The 20232-nt window shown below is 42.3% G+C and overlaps 1 protein-coding gene across 5 annotated transcripts; it reads left to right on the top strand.

Moving 5' to 3' along the window:
- Window positions 1–1195: 1195 nt before the first annotated feature.
- Window positions 1196–19452, top strand: vps54 (VPS54 subunit of GARP complex). Of its 5 annotated transcripts, none has more exons than XM_048248658.1 (24): window positions 1196–1282; window positions 2675–2849; window positions 3666–3907; window positions 4100–4184; window positions 4479–4513; window positions 4627–4755; window positions 5113–5498; window positions 5895–6021; window positions 6248–6316; window positions 7203–7310; window positions 7437–7492; window positions 8040–8136; window positions 8284–8690; window positions 9006–9135; window positions 9249–9430; window positions 9530–9642; window positions 9752–9815; window positions 9940–10045; window positions 10300–10387; window positions 13782–13903; window positions 14163–14243; window positions 14342–14449; window positions 14683–14777; window positions 17520–19452. In XM_048248658.1, the coding sequence occupies exons 2-24, from the start codon at window positions 2705–2707 to the stop codon at window positions 17623–17625; spliced, it is 3081 nt and encodes a 1026-aa protein (XP_048104615.1). In that variant the 5' UTR covers window positions 1196–1282; window positions 2675–2704; the 3' UTR covers window positions 17626–19452. The 5 variants fall into 5 exon arrangements, with proteins under 5 accessions (XP_048104615.1, XP_048104614.1, XP_048104613.1 ...); XM_048248657.1 differs by having other exon boundaries at window positions 6248–6322; window positions 9009–9135; XM_048248656.1 differs by having other exon boundaries at window positions 6248–6322.
- Window positions 19453–20232: the final 780 nt, after the last annotated feature.

Raw genomic sequence — 20232 nt, 5'->3', positions numbered from 1 at the left:
ATGAACATGCCTCCAGAGTGTGGCACTATGGCTGCCTGGTAGCTCTAGCTGTTGGCTCGAGCTAGAGACCTGACATCCTAAAATGGGCCCTTCACAGTTTGCATAGGATGCTCAGTATCATTATTATTAATCATTGCTGTACTCTCCTCTCTCAAGTTAAAGAAATTAGATGTCCTTAATTACATGAACGTGGGTAGCCTAGTACGTGCATACGTGAATAGCGTATATGCTGCACAGAGCCATGTGAAGACAAATAGGCTGGAAGCTGCTCTGCAACCAAACGAAAAGCACTACAAAGAGTTGTGCGTTCTGTCAGTCATTGCACTACAACACTTTTCTTTTTTTTCTTTTTCTCCACACACACACACACACACACCATACTATTCATTTATTATTTATTTTTAATATTATTTCTCTTATACACGTATAATGAGTCAATCTTGAATCTTGAACACTTGCTGTCAAATCCATGCCAAAACGCAAGCGAGAATCTTTCACCTCTGTGAAGTAAGCACCCCATAGGTCTATAATGAAAATATGAATACAAATATTTTGATTCGTATGTGCATCGTGAGTGCACATTTGTGTAGGCAAAATAAAAATGTGTACAAAATCTAACATAGGCATCAGTTGTTGTTCAGTTGTTGGCATCGAATGACCCTGTCTGTTGCATTTGTTTCCATTAGCAAGCTGTTCGTAAAAAGTTTTTATAGAGACCCTTTCAACAAGGTAAACAAAAACAATGCTTGAACATTCTATTTGGGCCCCAATCTACTTCCTCTGCATTAAGATAACATATGGAATGTTAAAAAGGAAGTCTTGTAGGGCCAACTATGATGCTGATAATGGGACTCTCCTGAAAGGGTCCATATATATGAATGGCATGAACCAATGAGACATAGCCTACAATGCAAGATTTCAGATAAGATCAGTCCTCTCTATCTCTTTAACAAAGATGCTCAGTATCAGACAATTTGCCATGGTGCACATTGGCTAATACATATATGTCTAATATAAGCACATCACAGTCCACTGTCTATGTAGTCAGTTGTCACATATCTGCAATTTGCATAATGTAAATTGTGATAGTGTCCTATCTTTTCTATTCTTTTCCATGGCTAATCTTGTGAATTGGACTCGAGGCATATGACTCGAGGAATCAATTTTGGCGTTGCATTGTGGGTACTGTGCCGGGTCGTTTCGCTTGTTGTAGTTGGCTTGTTGTGTATGAGATTGTGATGGTGGATGTGAGGAAAAGGAGCTGCTGTGTTACAAACAACAGGTATTTCTCGTGTGTTTTCAGCATCTTCTCTTTCCATACTAAGTGTAAACCACCACTGGCTTGTTTTGTTTCTGTGCAAGTAGCCTATCATACTAGTAATGCAGCAGGGTAGCAAGGTCTCTAGATCTATCTATCTAACGTTAGCACTAACGTCAACCAGTTAGCATCTAGCAAGGGATTGACTGTCGTGCAGTTAGTGGTTTGGTTGTCTGAAGGCCTCACGGTACGAATGGAATACGATTAAATTGAAGACAGACAGATCGATTTGTCTTGATCAGTTTAGAACCTAATATGTTGTGTGTATTTGACAACATGCTACCTAAAGCAATGCTAACGAATTGTGTTTATCTAGTTTAGCAAGGGAGCTATGGGAAAGTTAGCCTGCTCGGTGAGGTGGTTTAACTTCATATTAGAAGTAATAGCAATGGCCAGCTTGCCAGTCGCCCTGTTGATTAACGTTAGCTTGAATATAACTAGTGTTGGTTGCCGTTTGTTGAAATGTCAGAGTATTTTGCATTCCAAAGGGCATAACGTTATTGCTACCTCTTGATTTGGCAAGCGACACGTCAACGCTGAACGCACCTAGGATAACTGGTTTGGAAAGGGCTTGAACGGTAGTAGGATCAGCTAACGTTAGCATGCTATCTCAGTCTCACTAATGTATCAGAGATGCATTAAAAAGCCACGCTCTGCGTTTGTTTTCATGTTATGCCCAACTAAGGAACGTAACTAATTTGTTTGGTTTAATCACGGGTAAAATCACACTAACGTTAAGACAAAAGCAGTCCATACATGACTGAAAACACCTCTGAAATGCCGGTATTACATACATTATTAGTACTTCTGACTTCATGACTTTTCGACTCCATTTAGGGGACCTTCGAATTGTTGCAGCTGACCTTTTTAGCCTTTTTTCAATGATCAGACAATACAGTCTGTTATTGTTACTGCATCACATCCTGCTGCTTATCATTTGCTTGTAAACCTCAGTTGTTTCGATTTGAATAATTTCCTGGATATTCAGGTTCAACAATATGTTTTGCATTGAATCGACAGTCTCTTTTAAGTTTGTGGTGTGTATCAATTTTTGCCAACTCACCAACACAATAAGACCATTTCATAGTTCAGAGGGGTATTCCAAGTACGTGGTTTAGTGACAAACCTGCATAAGTTAACTCAGAGTAAGTGGTAAACCTCCTACAACAAGAGCCCTATGGGATTGTTTTGTAAGGAGAATGAAGCCATGCAGCTCTTCTATTAGGAGGTTTATCCCTTTACCCCTTATACTGAGTTAACTTACTTAGGTTTGTCACTAAACTACGTACTTGGAATACCCCCCTGGGTGAAACTTGTCTTTGAGCAGTGTTGTTTGCCTTTTGTGTGCCTCTTCAGCTAGCCTCCTGAAAGAGGAGCCCCAATGCCATGGCGTCCAGCCACGGCTCCTCTCCAGTGCCTCACTCAAGCAAAGGCAGCAGTGATGGGTTTTACCGGAAGGGTCCAGAACCCTCATCTAGACACTACCGATCTGTCTGCTCCTTGCCTGATGTCTGCCCCAAAGAGCCCACAGGTAAGAGTGCAGCAGCAGCTCGTAGGCAACCTCAGAAAGCCTACGGGTTGGCTCCTCTTAACTTGAGAAATGTACTGGTTAAGGCTGACTGGTGCACTGCCCAGTGCAATCCTGTAAAGGTAAAAAGGTTGCAAATGCAAATGCATTCTTTATTTCTCAGGCTTAAATTGCCCTCTCATGTATTGTGTTGAGTTGAGAAATAGTTCAGCCCTAGAATGGAAAGTTAGGCTTCTAATAATAGTAATATTCACAACCATGAATAAATGTTGCCCATAGATGGGGATTTGTAACTCTTTGGCCTCCTTTGGTCCAGTGTGTTCAGCAAGGGCAAAGTTCTTCTGTCTTGACAGGATGGTATTTTCCCTTTGAAAGATTAATTAAAGGGCTGCTTTTGGTATTGTTGCTGCTGTTGGTGGGTATAGGTGCGATAGTGATGCTTGATAGTCCTGGTGATGTTCATGATGATACTAGAGGTGATGGTGCTTGTATAGTGTGGGGAAGATGGTTATCTGTAATTATTTAGCTTTGAATATCAGCCTACTTGTGTATATTTCATTATAATAAGCTGCTCTGGTATGACCTCACGTGTTTCCCCCAAAATGTTACGGTGTTGTACATATTCCAGCAGAAAGAGGAAGTTGGTGCTCATTTCTTTGCCACTTAAGCAAATGTGGTGGATCTCCTGCTTGTTTTGCTGAAGTAGGTCTTGCTTGCTCATCAAGCAAGCAGAATGCAGTAGTAGGCCTTCTGCTTGAGTGAGCATGCAGCATGCAGCGTGTTTTCATTGAGAAATGTGAATGCCGCTCTGTCTTCCAGGGGAGGCCCGTGGGCTCTGTGACGGCCCGTCTGTGGTGGCCGATCAGCACCGCTGGACCATCTACAGTTCAAAGGTTAATCTACCTGCTGCGTTAAATGACCCTCGTCTGGCCAAGAGAGAGTCGGACTTCTTCACCAAAACCTGGGGTCTTGATTTTGTGGAAACTGAAGTCATGCCCTCTTTCTACCTCCCCAACATCACAAAGGAGCACTTCACTCCATACCTGCAGGAGACGGCTCAGGTAACGTCCAAGCCCGTCCCTCCAACTTCAATTATTCAGCGTCTCTGACAGTCACTGTTAGCCGTAGTTCACTATAGACGACATTGGCAAAATGTTGCATTGTTAATAAAAAGAATTGTGAGATTATTTCATATTGAGAGAAATGGAAATGTGTATTTGTGTGTTTAAAAATAATTAATTGTTCCATATCAGAAAGAGAAAATCCATGAGCGTTGTAAAGCCATCTGTCCCAACAAGGACGACCCTGACTCTGTCTCCAGTATAACACATAACCATGGTGAGAACCCTGACTCTGTCTCCAGTATAACACATAACCATGGTAATAACCCTGACTCTGTCTCCAGTATAACACATAACCATGGTAAGAATACTTGACTTACACCCTCCCATACACAAACCCATGTACTCTCTGCAATCTTACTGTGATCCCACCTTGACTTACCTGACAGACCAGCTTGTACTACATAGCCATGCTTTTACATGCTTTATGCCACACGAATGACGTTTTAGCATTTTCTGTGCAGTAATGACTGATCCTCCTCTAATCACGCATCTGTGTTTCTCTCCACAGAAAAGGCCAGAGAAGAACTGGAGCAGGTGCCTAAGGTGAGGGTCGCATGTCTTCTCTACTCTCTACTTTTTGAGAGGCCGTCCTTTAATCTCTCTCTCTGTCTCATGTCCTTTACTTCTTCAGCTTTTAACCACTTCTTGTTTAACAGATCTTCATGAAGCCAGATTTTGCGTTGAATGACCCTGTGACTTTCAATGCCGTTTTACCGTGGTCACACTTCAGCGTTGCCAGTGGGAAGAATCGGGATGGGGCATCGTCCCGGTTACTGCAAGAAAAGGTGAGCGCTCATGCACACATGCAGCTGTGCCGTTTGTAGTGGTGTTCATTTCATGGAAGAGATCTGAGGATTAACACACAAGGCCAAACACAACACGGCTTTCTAAGTGTCATTTGTGTTTTTAACAAATGGTTATGAATGAGTCATAGAAGTCATAAGTTCTATAACTATATTTATATGCTCCAAAATAATATGTTAACAATGACAGTCCTAGACTATAAACAGTTGCATTTGTAATATGTCATGGTTTGTTGGGTTTCACTGAAGAAACTCTTTGGATAGAAGTGACTCATCGCTCTCCTTTCCCCGCGCACCTCATCACCTCACGCCTCTTTACATTCCTCTCCCTTATTCCAGCTGAGTCACTACCTGGATGTGGTGGAGGTTTGCATCGCTCGGCAAATCTCCCTGCGCTCGGAGGCATTCTTCCACGCCATGTCCTCCCAACACGAGCTGCAGGACCGGCTGCAGGAGACGGCGCACGCGGTGTCCACTCTGCGCGGCCGCATGGCCTCCATGGAGCGGGTGATGTGCGAGGGCCCGCTGAAGGCCCTGCAGCAGACGCTCACGCGCAGCAACTGCGTGCGCCTGCATGACAAGCTGAAGCTGATGGCGGCCGTGCACCAGACCCAGCCCACCGTGCAGCTGCTGCTCTCCACCTCCGAGTTTGTGGGAGCGCTGGAGCTCATCGCCACCACCAAGGAGGTGCTGCAGCAGGAGCTACAGGGCATACACAGCTTCAGGTGGATAAAACGCCCACGCACACCTGTCTAATGTATAGCTCAGAGTAATAGTGTACAGCACACGTGTCTAATGTATAGCTCAGAGTAATAGTGTACAGCACACCTGTCTAATGTATAGCTCAGAGTAATATTATTAGTATACAGTTCATGGATGCCTACACCTATACCTGCCTAGGATTCATCCACACAAACACACACCAATTAGATGTTGTGTCTTTTTTCATTCATATGAAGCCTCAGATAGCTCTTTGTGTTGTTATAGATCTGTTGTTGTCACCTTAATTAAGTACTGCTCAATCCAGCCGCTGCACTGTATGTGATTGTGAACTGAATAGAAGGGTCTAGTTCTACAAGGTAGAATAACTCCATACTTCCTGTTCTCCACTTCCTCTTCAGGCACCTGGGCTCTCAGCTGTGTGAGATGGAGCGTCTCATTGATAAGATGATGGTGGCAGACTTCACCACCTACGCCAAGAGTGATCTGAACCGCCCTTTTGAGGAGGACAGTCAGGTTCTGGAGAAGGTACGAGGCCCCACAAGATGCACAGTCTATTCTACCAATGCTCATAGTTACTCTGACCCAGTCTATTCTACCAATGCTCATAGTTACTCTGACACAGTCTATTCTACCAATGCTCATGCAAAGGTCATGTCAAAAGTGTGAATTAGGTTTGCATGTGTGGAGCTAGTACTCTATTGAGGAAATTGTGTGTCCTCTGTGGGTTGATTCTCGTATGTGGTTTGGTTAGGTTGGTCAGACCAGTGCGCAAGGTTGGTTTTTGGCATCTCTGAAAAACCACAACAATGCAAGGGGAAAGGTTTGTGTGAGTGTTTCATGCTGAGGTAGACCAATGAAGAACTAATTAACCCCTCATTGGAAACAATAGCTCAGAGGGCATCATTGGTAATGAGGAAAATGGTCTGTTGGTAATTCTAAATCATCATAATCGTGGCCTGTAATTCTGTTCCTCACTAGCCACAATAACATGGACACTTTTAATCCCATTAGAAAAGGAATAACCGCTCAATGGGAAAACAAATTCTCTTAAACACTTGAATTGAGGGCAGCCGTGGCCTACTGGTTAGCGCTTCGGACTTGTAACCGAAGGGTTGCCGGTTCAAACCCTGACCAGTAGGCACGGCTGAAGTGCCCTTGAGCAAGGCACCTAACCCCTCACTGCTCCCCGAGCGCCGCTGTTGTTGCAGGCAGCTCACTGCGCCGGGATTAGTGTGTGCTTCACCTCACTGTGTTCACTGTGTGCTGAGTGTGTTTCACTAATTCACGGATTGGGTTAAATGCAGAGACCAAATTTCCCTCACGGGATCAAAAGAGTATATATACTTATACTATATATAATCGGAATAAAAATGCCTGCTTCAGAATTCTAATCGGAATGGGTCAGACTGTCCATGTAAACATGCCTACTGTAGTGTGTGGAAGTCTGACAAATAATAAGCACCATGATTGGGGAGGAGTGAGTAACTTGGTACACTTGGAAATGAATCCAAGGACTTTTTACAGATTTATATTGATTTTCCAACAACACAAAATCAATTTTGCACGATTCCTATCATCAATTAATCAATTTAAGTTCCTGTATTTACAGTTCTCTGTACAGTTGTGATGTCTAGTTGAATGTACTTAGTGTGGTCAGTGCAGTTGCATACAGATTCCAGGTCAGTCTGACGTGTGCTTCCCTACAGGACCGCCTGCAGTCTCTGGTCTTTGGGCTGCTCAGGCAAAGGAAGCTGGACTTCCTGGACATCTACAGTGATGAGATCATTCAGGCGGCCAAGGGAATAGTCCGACAGGTATGTTCAGTCGTGTGGCAGTGTGGAATGCTCAGAATGAGGAAGAGCAGTTTCGCAGAATGAATACAAAAAAAAGTATTGTGAATGAAATGCTCTCTGATCACCTCTGTTGCCCTCCAATTGTAGTGTGTCCTCCGCACCGTGTCTCAGATTGATGAGATCGACACAGACGTGGTCATGAAGTGAGTATGGACTCCTGGTCCAGAAAAGGGTTCTTCTTTATATTAGATTAGATTCAACTTGATTGTCATTGTGTAGAGTACAAACACAAAGACAATGAAATGCAGTTATGTAGATGTAATCTAAGTGTCTGTGTGTGTATGTTGTGTGTGTGTGTGTTGTGTGTGTTGTGTGTGTGCTACAGATGGATGTAACACTGGCCATAAAGACTTAGTGTACTTCCTTATACTTTACTATACACTTTGTACTTTGCACCTCATTATAAACGTTGTGTGCTTCTTTGTACTGTTTGATGCACATGGTGTAACTGTTGTATGAATAGAAGATACTTGCCAACCTCAGTATTTCAAGTGTCATCATAGAATGGTAAGAATGGTATAGCAAGGAACTGGTATTTCCACATTTGCGTATTATTTGTATGTACACTGATGTTTGGATTCATTTAATTCAGGATCTAGGATGTCTGTACATGTAGTCATGTGTTAGTTGATGACCACCTTCGTTTTGGAAGATGTTTAGATGATGTTGAATGTCCTGTGTGGCCCACAGGCTGCCAGACCAGATGCGGCTGATGGCGTTCTGCCAGTGGTTTGAGCTGCTGCAGGATATATTTGAGCACTTCATTCTCTTCCTCAAGAGGATCAAGGTAATGGCCTAGATGAGCATGTTTCCACAACTGTCTTTTTGCACTTCTGCATGCAACAGCATGGCAGTGTGTGAAACAGGGAGCGGGTCTTCACCTGTAGCTTATTTGTCTCCTCTGGTGTCCTCCTCTGTGCCGGCGATGCTGTAGGCCACTCTAAGCGTGGTCAGGGCGGTGGTCCTGGAGGTGCTGGACAGCAGCCAGCGGAGCCGGCAGATGGCCGAAGGGCGAGAGCGGGCTGGGGCGGGTGGAGGAGGAGGAGGAGACCAAGGTGAGGAGGAGGAGCCTCTGGATGGCAATCTGCGGGTGGGGTCGGAGCTGGCCTACCTCACCCACGAGGGCCTCTTCATCAGCGACGCCATGAATGAGGCAGAGCAGCAGCAGCAGCAGCAGCAGCAGCAGCCAGAGGTGCGCAGCACCACCACGCAGGCCCTGACGCAGACGCGCAGGGACGTGTGTGGGAGCGACTCCGCCTCGGCCACCACTGAATCCTCCTCAAGCAGAGAGCACACGTCCAACACTACGTCCACCCTGCCAGGAGTGCTTGCCACTGGCCTGTGAGTCACATCTACCTGCACTTTGAATGCTGTTATGCTGTTACACTGTTAATTCATTGGATAGACTTATTTGACTTACAGGTCATGTTTTGGCACAAATATTATTGTTTAAAACTCTGCTCAGTTGAGCTAATGTTGATTCACTACTCATTGGTCTGGGCTGTTGCCCCGTGCAGGTGTCTCAATGGTGTCATTGGAGGGTGGATGCTGCTATGATTTAGAGCTTCATATGATGCATAAGATTCACGTGAATGTAGCTGCAGCGGGTTTGTCTTTTTGGGTGTCGTTTGTCATGCACCTCTCATCTCTACTCAGCAGCAGTGAAGACGTGATGCCCTCAGATCTTGAGCTGGGTCGCGTGGCCAACAACGTCCAGGAGCTGCTGTATACTGCCTCGGACGTCAGCCATGACCGCTGTGTCAAGGTTCTTATCACCAGAGCCAAGGTACATCCCGCAGGGCAGGCTCAGTTAGCTCAGAACACAGTGGTTGGGTGGAATGGCCTGTTTTGCAAGACTTATTTGTGTCTTCGTGCGCCGTGTCTGTCTCTGCCTCTCAGGATGGTTCCCTGGAGCGGCTGAGCTCGGCGGAGTTTGTGCGCCTGTCCCAGGCGGTGGAGGCCTTCGTGAAGGACACGGAGGAGCTGTGCGGCCGCCGCAGCGTCTCCCTCCGAGGGGCCCTGCAGAGCCAGGCCAACCGCTTCGTCCACCGCTTCCACGAGGAGCGCAAGACCAAGCTCAGGTTCGAGCACAAAACACACTCCCAAAAGCAGGCGAAGAAATAGTTGTCCATGTTCTGGTGTCCTGACTGGTCTCTTTCTCTGACCTGTTGCTCTCTTAGTTTGCTGCTGGACAATGAGCGCTGGAAGCAGGCAGAGGTACCTGCAGAGTTTCAGGACCTGGTCAACTCCATTGCTGATGGAAGGATCACGTTACCTGACCGTAAACCCTCAGGTACAGCTCTCACACTTCACATGTGTCCCTTCATATGTTATACACAAGCCCCCTAAAATAGCTTCCTCCAGCAGGCCCATTTAACCCTCAGTTCCTGTCTCCACTCCAGGCACCGAAGAGCGAAAACCAAGTGATTACTTAACCGTAGATGGACAAAGATATGCTGTTGTTGGGTATGCTGTATATACTGAGCACCATCTTTCTCAAAACCCATCTAAAAGAGAGTGTGTGTGGATCCACTCCATATTATACAGGGGAAAAGCCCAAGTCAACTAAACTAATGTTTTTGCTGTTTAGCACTGTACTGCTGCTAATCCGGATCTTTCTGGAGTATTGCCAGTGTGTGAACGACATCCCCTCCATTGCCACAGATATGCTGACTCGCCTCTCAGATTTACTTAAGGTAAGACCGGGATTCTAAGCCATGCTTGTTCCTCACTCTCCCCGACTTGTCATTTGAATGATTTATTATATTGATGTTTTCAAAGAACTATCAATTAATTCAATTAAACAGTCAATAAATCGGTGAAGGGTAGTGGCAGTGTATCCGTAAAAATGATATCTATAGTTCATTTTGTGATGGCATGTTTAAGTTGGTAATGCTTTTCAAACATGAGAAACTGAGTTCCTTCTTTGTTTCTCTGCATGTGGTAACAGCACTTCAACTCACGGAGCTGTCAGCTTGTGCTAGGAGCCGGAGCGCTGCAGGTTGTTGGACTGAAGACAATCACTACAAAGAACCTGGGTACGCCTATAGTCTCATGGAGCCACACATGATGCTAGAATGTTTTTCAACCCCTTAGGGATTTCTGAAAATCTCATCTGAAATGTGACATACAAATTGATACGAACAGTAGAAGTCAATGGAACTACTACAACTTAATGATCCAACATTACAGTTTTTTTTCAATCGCTAACAAGCGCGTACCCATACTTCAGCTACTTTTTCTAAACTCTTAACACAGACTCACACCTACAAAACATAATTGGCCAAATGGATCATTTTCTTCACAAAAACACATTTTGTTAAATATATACTAAATCTTCATTTCAAAACAGAACAGATCTTTTTCTGCACACACTAACTTTACCAAAACACTGGAAATCTGACTCAAAATGAAATTATTCTGTCAAAGAATAACACTTGTTTTCACTTCACAAGGTACATGCAGTCAATCAAAGTACACTAGTGGGGTATACTACGAAGCACGTTAGACATATCTAGGCTATGTAGACATATTGAGACTTGACAAAGCCTTGACTCGGGGGTATACGTTGATACTACGATAGCAGTTATGTGATCTATTTGTCAAACTAGGCTTTCAGCTCAGATCTGTGCACATTCTCGGTGTTGTGATGACGTTGGCCAATCGTGAAACATGCAGACGCACAAGACTGCCTCTATTTAAAAATAATTACTTCCGCATTTATGAGTGATAGTGTAATCTACACAGCGGTCATTTTTTGTGTCTAACCTATAACATCAAATAAATCGTCATCAGTTGTTGTATGGTATGCACGTCCATAGTGGGATATTTGCACGCACAGCACTATTAAAGCGCATTCGAGATCCAAAATGTTAGTAGAGGCGGAGCTCCACCTGTATGATATATGACAGAATCCTACACGTGGGATAACTTCGTTTTTTCAAAACAATTGATTGGTCAGTGAGCGGTAGATTACACGATTTGAGCTATAACTTAGCACATAACCTCCTCCCGACCAGATTTGGTTGACAGCATAAGATACCATGGTGATATAGCGACACTAAAACAGATCCACTTTCGTATCACAACTAGGGTTGCAAAATTCCGGGAATTTTCAAAGTTGGAAACTTTCCATAGGAATTAACGGAAATATACGGAAATTAACGGGAATAAACAGGAATTAACAGGAATAAACTGGGAATTTTTAATCTGGCAAGTTAGTCTATAACACGGAACTTAAATGCAGTGGACAAAACCCCATCTTGCAGCATAATATTAGTTAAAACAACCTGATTTAATGCAATTTCAGTCAAATTTCTACCCTGCACATACGTCAATCCCATGCACACAGCAATCAGCATAGGCTACTAGACATAAAGGAAACCTATGGTGCGTTCATCTTGTGTGGGAATAACTGTGAAACTGGGGGAAGTTTGCAAACAGATTTGCCCAGTTATGGGCTTGTCGTCACTTTTGTCCTCATTCAAATGGGTGTACGTCATTTTGCATAAACTGTAATGGGACGATTAATCTGTCTGATTAAGCTTGACAATTTATATATCACTTACATAATCTATAAGGTTTAGTTAGGGTGGTATGTTGTGTCATTATATTTGTGTCATTATTATTTGTTGTACCATTTTCTGGGATTCTAACTTAACAAACTGATAGTCAGTCAATGTTCCAACCAATTGGATTTTGTTGTTGAGTGGCGTGGTGTATCTTGGGCAGTTCAGTGGTTTCAGTGTTGCTATCTTAGCACGCTAGTAAACCATAGGCAGAGAATGGGATTTTCCGCTAGCATGGTAGCTAGCTTTGTATGCTAAGCTAAGCGAAAATACAAACAAACAAATCATATTGCTTATTACGAAACAAAATTTTAATGTCTGTATATGAAACAGTAGGAATTACCAAAAATTCCCAGTTAATTCCTGTGAATTCCCATTAATTCCCATAATTTCCTTTAATTCCATGAAAGTTTCCAATTTGGAATATTTCCAAAATTCCCCAGCTTAACTTCCCATGGAAAGTTTCCGGAAATTTTCCGCCCCTTCGCAACCCTAATCACAGCATACCCTGGCTTTGAGCGCAACATACCTCGCTAACCCACTAATCGAGATTCGTAGTATACCCCACAGGTTTCAAAATACTGGCTATTGTTGACATTACAAAAACTGCATAGACTTTTATGTTTCAGTTTTACAGGTATTTGCATGCAAAACATGCTCTATCCACAGTTTTTACACAAAATTTCTCGGTTGGGAACTGTATGTCCACATGTAATGTTGATCAAAAATCTGATTCAAAAGCATTCTAGTAAAAAGCAAATCAGTTTTTCCCTTTACTGTTTACTACAGGAGGTACAATATAAGTATATAAGTATAAGTGTATATATACTCTTTTGATCCCGTGAGGGAAATTTGGTCTCTGCATTTAACCCAATCCGTGAATTCGTGAAACACAGCACACAGTGAGGTGAAGCACACACTAATCCCGCGCGCAGTGAGCTGCCTGCAACAACAGCGGCGCTTGGGGAGCAGTGAGGGGTTAGGTGCCTTGCTCAAGGGCACTTCAGCCGTTCCTACGGCGTAAATATAAATACTGTTTACAGTATGATAGAACAGAAAAAGTTGCTTAGAGTGAACAAAATATCCATGAAACACACAAGAGCATTCTGAACAAAAAACAACAGCAAAAAGCCCAGTTTTTTTTAACTAAAAAAACCACAAAATTACTGTTTCTAATCTCTGCGATCTTCAGGGTTAGGCCACATGTTTTCATCAACATCGCATCTGATATTATCCAAGGAGCAGGAGCAGAAGCAGAGGTTTTTATAGTGTATCTAAGGTTTGGAATATTGTGTTTGCTATTGTGGGATGTTGTGTGTTAACATTCGTAAATACTACAAAAACAATCCATAGTTTTGTTGGGAGGTATAGCTTGTCTGTTGTCTGAAAATGTAAGCATTGTGGAAATGTGTTCACTGACTGCATATTGTGTGAAAATGGTATGGCCACAAAAATCTGATGCTGTGCTAATTGTGTAAAGAGTTTTGAAAATGTGACAACTGGTTAGGCAAAAGCTTGTTAGCGACTGAAAAAAACTGTAAATGGCCTTAGTGTGAATTTTCTTATATAATTGAACCAATCCTACTTGTTTGAACCTACCTAGGTCTTAACTGTTTATGGTTATGGTTATGGGATTTTGCAGACACTTTTGTCCAAAGCAACTTACAAATACAAAACAATATACCGTAATACTATAATACTTATTTAACAGAGAACAATTTAAGATGTTGGTCAGACTATATTTAGGAGAATAGGAATAATAAACAATGCAAATTCAATCAAATGTACATGGAAGCTCGGCATACTAGCAGCAGCAGTGTGACAAGATCATCTTTATCTCTTCTCTTCTCTCTTCTGTACACAGCCCTGGTGTCACGCTGTCTGCAGCTTGTGGTTCATTACATTCCCATAATCAGGGCCCATTTTGAGACCAAGCTGCAGCCAAAACAGTACAGTGTCCTCAGGCACTTTGACCACATCACAAAGGTAAGCTTATGTACATACACTCAAGGAGTTGGCTAAATCTACATGCACAGACAAGAGAAAAATCATTGCAGTTCGATTCTGAATAGTAAATACCTACACAAAATGATGCACTACATTTAATTGAGAATAGTTTTGTTTCAGTATAGTTATGAGTCCGTCTTGTGACATCTGCGCGGTTATGTGTCTTGCCAGTCTGGCACCTTTTGGAGCATTCTCAGAAATAGAGTTTCCAGATATTATAGTTTCTGTCTCGTTGCAGGATTACAATGATCATATAGCTGAAATTTCAGCCAAACTGGTGGCAATCATGGACAGTCTGTTTGAGAAAGTCCTGTCAAAGGTAAGTCTCCCTAGGTAGGAATTCTAATCAGAACATTTGTAATTCTGGTATATTACTTAATTAAATGTGATTTTAATGCAATGTTTACCCTGCTACAGTATGAAGTAAAGGCTCCTATGCCTTCAGCTTGTTTCCGAAACATCTGTAAGCAGATGGCTAAAATGCATGAGGCCATCTCTGATCTACTGCCAGAAGAGCAGACTCCGGTAACCCCAGATATACAATAACAGACTTGGTGTAATTATCAAGTGTTAAATTAGTTTATCAAGTGTTGAGGTAAATGAGCACATACATTCATGCTCAAACATCCACTATAGTATGGTATGTACTGATTCCTTGTTGCAGAACACTTAACCTTACTCTTGTAAAAAACTTGCTTATTAAATAATTTTCTTTGAAAAAAGGTAGCATTGACCGTAACCCACTTCTCTGTTTGTAGATGCTGTTTCTGAAGATAAATGCCAGCTTTAGAATGCACCTAAAAAGGCAATTGGCCAAACTAGGTGTGATCAACGACGGTGGTCCTCAACATGGGTCAGTTTATTTTTTATCTTCATCCCTCAATAGATGCAGCCCATGATTAGAACATGTTCTACTTTTCACTGTGTTCAGAACAGTTCTCCTCACTTCGCTCTAGCTGCCCATCTAGTGTTAACACTCCGAACTATATGTGCCAAGTCCTGGCTCTGTGGCTCTGGCACTGGAAACAGAGTTGGTCAGATGAGCCAGACACCATCCCAGTTAGTCTAGAGCTGTGTTTCTCAAAGTGTGGTCCGCAAACTACCCCAAGTGGTCCGTGAGCAGACGTGGTAAAATATAATATAAATGAGTTCTTTGTAGTATTGAACCAACTTGTATGTAAATCCAAACAGTTCTGCAACACTGCCCATGTAAGCTATGCCTGACACAGTAAGCAAGGTGCAAAGACCATAAGCAAGGTGGTTCAAGTAGGTGTTTTTTTTTATTTTTTTTATTATTGGTTAAGTGGTCCTTGGTCTGAAAATGTTTGAGAAACACTGGTCTATAGAAACAACTCTCAGGAGCGAGAATGGGATGTCATTATGACCGCCCAAGCATTAAGCCGGGCGGTCATATGGGTTTAGTCAGATTTTTTATTTTATTTTTTATTTTTTCGCGATGCCCAAATTTACGCCAAGGATTCCCGGGACACTGAAAGACCGGGGTACACGAAACTTGGTGGCCATGTAACCCCACATGGATAGCATGGAACCATCGTTTTTCGTTTTGATCTGTAGCCCCCCCCGCTGGACTGGACCCCGAAAGGAGGGTAGGGCAGACACAGTTTTCTGTGAATATCTCGAGAACCGTAGGGTTTAGGAGGACCATTTCTCAAGGGGCCATGTCAACCCATTCCATAACCACTCATTTCATGTATAAGCCACCCTAGTTAAATACAAAAAGTAAAAATGAGGTGCAAAGACCATAAGCAAGGTGGTTCAAGTAGGTGTTTTTTTTTTTTTTTTATTATTGGTTAAGTGGTCCTTGGTCTGAAAATGTTTGAGAAACACTGGTCTATAGAAACAACTCTCAGGAGCGTAGAATGGGATGTCATTATGACCGCCGCGCAGCGAAGCGGCGGTCATATGGGTTTAGTCAGATTTTTTTATTTTATTTTTTATTTTTCGCATGCCCAAATTTACGTCAAGGATTCCCGGGACACTGAAAGACCGGGGTACACGAAACTTGGTGGCCATGTAACCCCACATGGATAGCATGGAACCATCGTTTTAGTTTTGATCTGTAGCCCCCGCTGGACTGGACCCCGAAAGGAGGGTAGGGCAGACACAGTTTTCTGTGAATATCTCGAGAACCGTAGGGTTTAGGAGGACCATTTCTCAAGGGGCCATGTCAACCCATTCCATAACCACTCATTTCATGTATAGCGCCACCTAGTTAAATACAAAAAAGTAAAAATGAGGTGTTGTAATCGCAGGTATCTGTGACCTAACATAGTCAAAACTGCACAAAATTGGAAGTGTAGGATCATTATGACACCCTCTGTATGCACACCAAGTTTTGTGGAATTCCGTTCATGGGGGGCCACACAATAAATTAATTTATGTTACTATACACCAACTGGCCTGTAGGTGGCCGGAGACAGTTTTCTGTTAATATCTCGAGAACCGTAGGGCCTAGGAGGTCCACCTTTTTTATGTATGTTGGTCTTAAGGGGGCATGTCAACCCATCCCATTACCACTTATTTCATGTATAGGTGCAAAGACCATAAGCAAGGTGGCTTAAAAATTGAAAAGCAAAAAATTAGGTGTTTTCATCACAATATCTCTGGCTGACAAGGTCAAAACTGCACGAAATTAAAAGTGTAGGATCATTATGACACCCTCCGAATGCATGCCAAGTTTTGTGTACTTTCGTTCATGGGGTGCTTTAAAATAATATAATGTATGTGTACATTTAGTGATGTACATCAACATGGATTCCCGGGACACTGAAAGACCGGGGTACACAAAACTTGGTGGGCATGTAACCCCACATGGATAGCATGGAACCGTCGTTTTTCGTTTTGATCTGTAGCCCCCCCGCTGGACTGGACCCCCCGAAAGGAGGGTAGGGCAGACACAGTTCTCTGTGAATATCTTGAGAACTGTAGGGACTAGGGTGAACATTTTTTTCCGGATGTTTGCCTCCAGGGGTCATGTTAACCTATTTCATGTGCACACATGTGCACAAACAGATACACACACACACACACACATTCACAGTAATCATACGTATGACACATACTCACACAGTAGACATATGGACGCTTGCATGCACAGGCACATACGCAGGCACACACACAAGCGCACACACATATAACATAAACATGTACATGCACACATGCACACAATTCAAGAATTTCTCAGAATTATGAACAGGCAAGGGGTTGTATAAAATGAATTTTACATGTGAAATCTATGAACTAATCATGTTTTGGTACTTGTTGTCTAGCAGATACCAGTGAGAATTGAGTGTGGATAATGCAATTGAGACAGTTAGAATCATATAGGCCTTTCAGCGTGATTTATTTTTGTGGAAAAAATGTGCTGGACTGGGCGGCGGTCATATTTTGTACCGCTCTGCGGTACATCTAGTTTGATTAGCTGTTAAGTTAACAACAAACCTTCAGTCAAATCGGTTGTGAGATTGCAATTGTTTTTGTAGTGATGAAGTGGCCTTTTCGGAAGAGGATGAAGCCTCTTCTTCCACCTTTATCTCCTCATCTGACGTGTGTCTCTCTCCCCTCTCATCTACAGGCTGGTGGTTGTTGATGTAGCGTTCTACACAGAGAATGTCCAGGTTCTGCGGTCTCTAGAGAGGCTGGACTTGAACATGGCTGCAATCTGGGAGCAGAAGAGGTGATGGCAGCTGAATGGCATAGTAGTGCGATGCTATCCCAACGCTTTCTCTGACAGACACGCCATTTAGCGCCACAAGAAAGGGATATCAAGACTTCTGGCGAGAGGACGGCTGTATGTTTCTGTCTTACCACCCAGCATGTCCGGGATCCCAATGCCCAGTCACTTTCCCGCTTGCCTTTCTCTGGTCCTACCCAGAAGGGTGCATAAGTGGTTGGGGAGAGCCTGGAGTGGTAAGGTTGTTACGTCTTTACGTTGGGAGAAAACAAAATTGAGGAAAAACTTGCATTAATATGTGGGGACCAAACTGGACATTGCTGAAAGGCAGCGTTTCTCTCAGCCTTTTTTTCTATTTTGTTCCTTCTTGTTTTGGACAGGGGTCATTTTTCTGAGTGCATACTAGTGCCTCCTTCTGTCACTACATGCACAAGATACAGTATATCTCGCCATTGTGTGCAATGCAATGAGGATAAATAAATGAGGATCGACTCATGTAGAAAGATGTTTGAGATTAAGGAGGAGTTAATCTCAACAATGGTAAAAACATTAAGTATCATTTTATTTCTTGTACATTTTTCTAAGGTTTTAAACTGTGGTTTTTAGCAGATTGGATGTGAAGAGGGGGAAGAAATAATGATCAGGTCAGCTAATTGTCCAGATGGATGCAGACACATGTAGCCTAGATCTCAATGAAATGGAAATCAAGATTCTGTTTAAAATGGGAATATAATGTATACATGTCACATGCCACAGCTTTAACAGAATTCTAATATTTCTGTAAACAGTACAGAGGCGTTCATGGAAGCCATTGTTTAAGTTACTAACTGACCTCTTGGCTCTTGATATGCTTGATTTAAACAAGCACTTGGACAGACCGGTCCAAGATTATCAGTAAAATAAAAAAACTCTAAAAGTATATCTTAATATTTAAAAAAATGTATAGAGGACACTCTGTTTGTTTGAGTATGTCTTCATATTTGATAGATGGGATTATGTGTATAGCTTGTTAGTGAAGTATTGTCCTTTTCCCTGGTCAGTCCATATCTATGCACACAGACTACTGACTGCTATGCATGATGGCAAAATGTATTTCCAAGCATTCTCCCCAAACAAATGCATAAACAGCTGCTGTGTAAGGGAATCCAGAAATATGAGAGGAGGAGGATGATAATTGAATTGGAAAGAAGAATGACACTGAAATCTAAACCTCAGACCATCAGAATACCAGAGAAATTTGCTGCCAAATGTCCCTATACAAATATTTGTTTCAATTGCTTACATGCTTGATTATCTTTTCATTCATGATTGAATATTTATTAACCTTGGTCCAAGTATGATGTCCTGTTGTAGTGTTTGACGACTGATCAAATCTTGGTGTTGGCAAAGAGAGGGTGAGGGGGGTGTTAAATTATGGGCAAAGTATTCACAGTGTGTTGGAAAGCACTGCACCAGTCAGAAGCAACAGTGCTGTCGAATTCAAAAGTGCCTATACTTTTGATTTATACCATAGACTTTATCAGACTCTAAAGAGTGCCTAACTGTACCACTCTTCTGTGTGTGTGTGTGTGTGTATGTGTGTGTGTGTGTGAATGTGTGTGTGTGTGTGTGAGAGAGAGTGCGTGCTTGCGTGTGTGTGTGTGTGTGTGCGAACAAGGGAGTGCATGTGAATTTGCTGTATGTGTATCTTGGCCCCTTCATGGGGGCCAGTGAGGAAGTGCAAGACAAACAAAATCTTCGAGCATGCTTGAGCATTTTTTTTTTTTTAAATGTGGTGAATCAAGCGATTTATTTTTCTTTTCTTTTTTTTTCAATAAAGCCATATGGGATGTTTTATTTGTGTGCTTTTATTCTTCTTATTCTACTGTTTTTGTTTTCTGCCATTGTCTTTTTATGTGTATTGTGTGGCAAGGCAAAGTAGTGCCCTCCATATTGGCACCCCAATATGAGTAAAAGCATTTTTTGATGCATTACCTAAATATTGAAAAATATGACAAATCCAACCTTAAGAGGTTCAAAGGGTTATTTATTTTGAATAAAAGTAATCTTTCATTAAGAAATAATGATTTTTAAATGAAATTCCATGTTTTTGAGTATTGGCCACAATATCTGTACATTTTCTGTACCAATGCACAGATTTGTGTTGATATGATTTTTGTTTATAGATATATGGTTTAGCCTATAGATAGAATGACATGAAAACGGGTAACAGTCCTTTTACACATTATTGAAAAAAGAAAACACCACCCCATACCAAATTTTATAGAATGGCAGGAACTGATTTCACCGCTGTGTGCCTTTGCATCCCCCATGTTGCTACGGCCCTATAGTATGCTATGTAAACACTGGAATCTAAGAACTCTTTTCTGTTATATGGACTTCATTTGTATGGGTTGAAAGCTATTCATGTTTATAGGTAATCCCTGATAAGAAAATGTAAAATATTATAAAATTGAACACCACTTTCTTCATAATTCCATTGAAAAAATACCGTTTGAAACAGTTTACAGAAAAATAATCAAGTTGAATGTTATTTCAAGTCTAATATGAGATAATAAGTTGATGGGCAGAGGCTAAAGATTAAAGCTTAGCAGCAGTTGCAGCTCCGCATCCC

Source organism: Alosa alosa, chromosome 7, assembly GCF_017589495.1.
Source record: "Alosa alosa isolate M-15738 ecotype Scorff River chromosome 7, AALO_Geno_1.1, whole genome shotgun sequence".
Taxonomy (NCBI): domain Eukaryota; kingdom Metazoa; phylum Chordata; class Actinopteri; order Clupeiformes; family Clupeidae; genus Alosa; species Alosa alosa.
This window is presented reverse-complemented; position numbering and strand designations above follow the sequence as displayed.